The sequence below is a fragment of the Odontomachus brunneus genome, unplaced genomic scaffold (assembly GCF_010583005.1).
Source record: "Odontomachus brunneus isolate Ranch 3 - 2012 unplaced genomic scaffold, Obru_v1 Obru_scaffold_225, whole genome shotgun sequence".
In the NCBI taxonomy this organism is placed as follows: domain Eukaryota; kingdom Metazoa; phylum Arthropoda; class Insecta; order Hymenoptera; family Formicidae; genus Odontomachus; species Odontomachus brunneus.
Window position 1 is genome coordinate 317,376 of NW_022639675.1, and position 5,735 is coordinate 323,110.

The following is a 5,735-nucleotide window of genomic DNA, read 5'->3' on the forward strand; positions in this document are numbered from 1 at the left end:
TATCGGCAACCGTTGTTTCTTCAGTCCTCGAGCCTCGCGGCGTCTTCGCCTGGCTCGGAGGACGCTTCGGGTCGCGGAAGACGTGCTTGTCGGACTCGCCCTGGCAGCAGCTGTCCTCCGCTCGTCCGCGGTGTCCGTCGACTCCGTCCCGGCGGCTCCTTTGCGGCAGCTCAGGACTGATCCACCTCGGCAGCTCTCTCTCTCTCTCTCTCCCCGTTCTCCTCGTTAGCAGGGGTATTCGGCTAAAACATGCCTCCTTAAAACGGATTCAACTGTCGGTCCTTACTTGCTAATAATAATAAGGAAGCGATTCACCTGAGATTTTTGGTCCGTCCGATGCTCCTGAGCCTGACTGCTCTCTCCCTCGGCGGCAGCAGATCCTCCCTGAAGTCCTCTTCTTCCTGACCCGACCTCTCGTCACCCGCACTCTTATTTTATACACAAAATTCGGGCCACGCAGGCTCGCGTCCTATTCGCCTTACCGTTAGGACGCGACATCCACCTGCAGCCGGGAAGCCCGCTTTCGGCTTCCTCACGACTTTCCGAGTGACGGACGATAACAAAAAATCGTCACGTCACAATTCGTAGGTTCCTTATAATCGCCTGATAGCTTATTCTGATTAACTGGTGATTTTTTTAAGTTCCTCTTAGTAACTTCAACATATGTTTTAAATGGCGTAACATCTTCTGCTTCAGCGAATGTTTTAGTTTTTTGTTAGACTCTTTGTACTACCGTTGCTCTTGTCATTTGCAGTGATGCCATTTTACTCTTATAGACAGCACAATCTCTCCAATTTGCCGTATGGGCTTCCCCGCAGTTGGCACACCTGCATGCTTCTTCTTTTGGCTTTTTACTTTTCACTCCATAGAATGATGATTTCCACCACATTTAACACACCTTGCCTGTCTTTGGCAATAGTTTTGTGTGTGTCCAAAACTTTGATATCTTTTACATTGTGGTATGTCTTGTGACCGCGATTCGTTAGCTATACGCGAGAATACGGACAAACTTCGTCTCCGCCGTTGCGGCGACGGCCGAGCTTGCCGGCAGCTCTCACAAAAAAAGATATCTGACTCGGTAGAGCGGCGGGGTTCGGGTGTCGACACGCGACCTTCCTTCGTGCGACATGGGAGGAACAAGCGCCAGAATCGGAGGAATCATCAATAACCACACATGCCGTTTAACAGTAACGCTGTATTTAACAACAAAAAAAAGAAACAACGAAAGAATAAGGCGGGTCTCCGAGTCGCGTAGCAGCGAGGCGGTGCGGCAGCCGGATCCGTGGTCGAGGATCCGTCTACCTCGCGGAGTTCGGGCGGCGTGAGGTTCGCGAAATTCGGTCGTCGTATCTTAATTACGGAGTTGGGCGCCAGCCGGGTATATCCCGGCCCTAGTCATCGTGTCGCGAACCGCGTATCTTCCGTCGCTCTCGGAGACCCGCACTCCCAAATAATGATCGCGAGTAATTACAATAATCGCGCAGTCGCTCGCCGTCCTGTGCGGTGGCGAACGCGGTGAAATGGCAGCAGGCAACGCGGGAAGGACGGCTACTCTCTCGTGGGCCCTCGAGTCTTAGCCCGCAGTCGCGGGCGCGTACGGTTCGTCAAGGGCGGCGAAGAATCCTTCCGATTGTCGTCGGGGAGTGACAGCAACCATCCCGGTCTTTAGGTACCCGGGTGCTGAACGACAGGGGGAGGACGGTTCACCAAATTTTCCCCTCACTGAGCTTGCTCCCGTTCTCGTCCTCGCTCTCGGTCGCCTCCTCGCCGAGCTGGGTCGCCGCTTGGTCGCTCGCTCGTTCGTTCGCTCGCTCGTTCTCTCGTTCGTTCGTTCGCACAGGAATCGCGGGGTTCGCCGAAGAGCTCGCGTCGCTCGCTATCCGCACAGTGACGAATTTTCCGCGATCGCGAGACTCCTTCGGCTCGCGGTCTTAGCCGCCGATCGCCGCTAGGTCCTATTGGTCCTGCGGAAGTGTACGGCTCTAGCGCGGGCGCCTTACAGAGCCCGCGCGACACCGCCGAATTCTCTATTTCTTGACGACGGGATCCTGTGCCCGACGGCATCCTTGACTTGCGTGGTCGCACAGGTAGCTGCCGGAAGTCCTTGGTGCCCCAGGGCATCCCCCGGGATCTGGTCCTTAATGTCCAGCCCTTCCTTGCGACCCGCAGCAAGTTAGTCGGGGCCCCCTTCGCTTATGTTAGCGAGAGGAGGATCCTGCCTCGTTTGGCTCGTCGCTCACTCCAGGCCCGCCATCGCTCCATGTCGATAGCGATACCCTGTCGCACTCGTCGTACGCCGAACCCACAAATAGAACAAAAATTATAAAACGCGCCATCTCGCATGCAAAGGCGTGCGAGACCAAAGTCTTCGCCACCGCCTTTCCCGCGGGAGAAGGGGGCGCGAGCACAGCTCTCCTCGTCTCCCAATTTCCCAGGTACTAATTTGGTGACGGCGAAACCACCACGTCACAGTCTTTTTTATTCTAGGCGGTTTGATTTTTATCTTGCAATGAAATATATTTTTGTCATATACTTCTTTATTGGTTGTATTTGTAATTAAATCATCTAAAACAACGGGAACCCTTGTTAGCTTTCTTTTGTTTTTCTTTTTGATGACATTTGTTATTCTAATGACTTCATGTCCTAATCTTGTTAGTTCTTTTTCGATATTCGATGTATTCGTTGTTGGATGTACTCCTTTTATTACTATTTTATATAGTTTTGATTGCTCACACTGGTATGTGTGATAATCCATGCCGTTTAAATCGTGTTTCTTTTGTGTCTTTATTGTTTTTAATAAATTCATTATAGTTCAGTAATTGTCGCTTTTATCTGTGTTGATTTTAACTTCACCATTTGCAAGCATTTTGAAGCTAGTACCATCTTTAGTTTTTTGCAGTATCGCTTCTTTAAGTATGTTAAAATATTTGACTTCACTAATAAATATTGGCGGAGGCATATTTGCTTTCATTATAGCTACTCTTGTCCTTCACTTGTGTTATTTGTGCTTGTTGTTTTTGTTGTTCCAATTGTTCAGGAGATACCTCCGGTGACATGTTAGCTTTTCGTTTTTTTCTTCTTCTCACTACACTCCATTCCCTTCCTTCCGTTTCTCTCTCCAACTCTTTCTCATCTGTTTCGTATTCTATTTGTTTAACTTGTTTGTCTCGTGGCAATGATTCAATTATTGCTTCCAACTGTTTGATTTTGTCTTCTGCTTGTTTCTATGCGTTCCACAAAATCGCTTCATTTTGCGTTTGAGATTTATATTCATACGCCGATGTGATTAGCTCCTGCAATAAATGGTCCTTCCCAGAATCCGTAGGACCAGCTTTATTTGAGGGTGGATTGCCCAGCATGTTGTCTGGAATACTACCTGAGATAATAAATCCTTTTGTTTTGTTCATTGATTACACCCACATTTCATCAGCTATTCTGGTGGACCGATGTTTTCTGTTAGGGTTGACTCCCTTAGCTGGATTGCTTTCGCTTTTAGGCGCCAGAGTTTCGCCTTTCGCCTTACATCTGTCTGCTATGACCAAAGGTAACATTGCTCAGGGTTCGCGACAACGGACGCTAGATGTTTGGACTGCTGATTTACTTGATGTTTTGCAGCGTGGCATTTCACCGCTCTTTATAAATACGTATCTTCCAGCAAGACACGCACCACCGCAACCTTACCAGCCTTTTGAACCCCGGAAATAGCGGTTGAAAAAATTCCCATACCAATATGATATAGTGTATGAGTGTGTGAGTGTATGAGTGTGTGTGCGTTTGTGTGTGTGTGCTAAAATGGCATGCGCATGTGACAGTAACATGTTTTGAACGAAAAACAAGGAAAAAATCTCAGATTTGAATCAAGAGCGACATAGCGGGTCTGAGCAAGTCGCCATTTTTAATTTATACAATTTTATGAATCGCATATGGTTCATCAATATATCATTTAATACTTATGTGCATTTGTGTCAATATAAATATTCCTTTGAATAAATTTAATGACGTAATTATGATGCGGAAAAAATTTTCACGTTTTGGCCGCCATTTTTGGCCCACCATCTTGAATTAAAAAAAAATATATTTCTTCTAAAGGCTTATATATCCTTGCCGTGATATTTTCACTTTCCAGAGCCTGTCTTGAGAAGTTTCAATCGAAATTAATTCAATGAAAGAAAAATGAAAAATTTTCAAATTTTTCGAAAAAAAGTATGTAAAAAAGTTGTATTTTTTGTATTGCATTTTTGAATGATTTGCTTTGCGGCATCTGAAAAAAACGACCCAAAAAGCATTAGAGATGACATTTGCGTAATTTTTTCGACCCCTATTTCTTATTCAGAAAATAATGTATAGAGCGTGTACATTTTGGCGTTAAAAGATTAAAAAGCAAAGATTATTTTTTATTAATCTGTATGTTAACATTTTAAAATTTACCTGAATTTTTGTTGCAGTGAATTCAGAAGAAAACGCACATTTGAAGGGTAATAAACTAAAATCAGAATCTGTATGTTAACATTTTAAATTTTACCTGGATTTTTGTTGCAGTGAATTTAGAAGAAAACGAACGCTTGAAGAATAATAAAATAAAATCTAAATCTATGAAACTAAATCTAGAATCTGAAACGCAGTTAGAACCAAAAGCTGGTAAGTGAAATACCTTTACGAAAAAGATACGAAAAAACCTTCAATTTTGGGTATTAACACTCAAATTTAGGTGTTTATCTCCAGTTTTTGGGTGTTTACACTCAAAATTGAGGGTTTTTTTGTATAGGTATATATGTACCTATATCCAGATAGCACGATGAATTCTTTAAGTGTTTCTAAATTTTTCTTCTTTCCTGAATTGTACTTTTTTAGGAATTCATGGAAGAATACTATAAGAATGATTTAGGAAATTACATGCACCATGATTGGAGTTCCTCAGAACTTCTTAGAGTATTCATATAGAATTACTTCAACTCAAAAAGATTTCTTCGGATTTAATTTTATTGCATCCATACGAAAGAAAGATGAGAAACTTTGGTCGGGTGTGCTTGTATCTGTAGATGTCCACTTTTAATGCCGTATGAGATGAAAAACATTAGACTCAGTTGACAAGTAACACTACCCAAATGTAAATCACCGATTTTGATAATTTTTGAATATGTTGTAGTAGACGTAAAAATAAGACATACGTATTTTTTTTTATCGGCGGAAAACCATATTTACACCCCTTTGGATTTATGGGTATCGATTTAATTGTTTTGTATGTATGGATTTAGTATTTTCGGAACCAAATAAAATAGTTGCATCATCAAGAGATATGAAAAATGAAAAATTTTCGACTCGGTTCGATCATTTTTAAGGGGTAAACCACCCCCTGTATTTGAAACAAAAATTAAAAAAAATGCCCAGATAATTGCAAATTTTATTCAAAAATTTTGAAAAAAATATATGTTACACTCGCATCCAAAACAAAAGTGAGACTGTTTGAGGATTTAAGGGTGACCACCCTTTTATCGAATTTCTTACGTAACATTTAAATTTATCCCGAAATAATGGTAAACAGTTTCATTTATCGTCAAATTAATTAATATTAACAAATTAGACTGATCAACCCTTCAATTCTATAAGGGGGTGAGGGAAAACCTACCCTTAATAAGAGTAAGAAACCAGGATCGTGGCCCTTAGCATTACCCAGGATCACGACGGGGACGTGGCCGCGTGGATCCCATTTTATTTTATTTTTTTTGGTTTTTTGG

At 42.9% G+C, this 5,735-nt stretch overlaps 1 protein-coding gene across 12 annotated transcripts in view; it reads left to right on the forward strand.

The window, feature by feature from the left end:
• Positions 1-5,735, forward strand: part of LOC116852446 (cyclic GMP-AMP synthase-like) — a 149,122-nt gene that overhangs the window by 110,890 nt on the left and 32,497 nt on the right. For all 12 annotated transcript variants that reach the window (XM_032832839.1, XM_032832841.1, XM_032832840.1 and 9 more), the window contains 2 exons: positions 4,446-4,475; positions 4,540-4,638. In XM_032832839.1, coding sequence (XP_032688730.1) covers positions 4,446-4,475; positions 4,540-4,638 — 129 coding nt within the window. The remainder of the gene's footprint in view (positions 1-4,445; positions 4,476-4,539; positions 4,639-5,735) is intronic.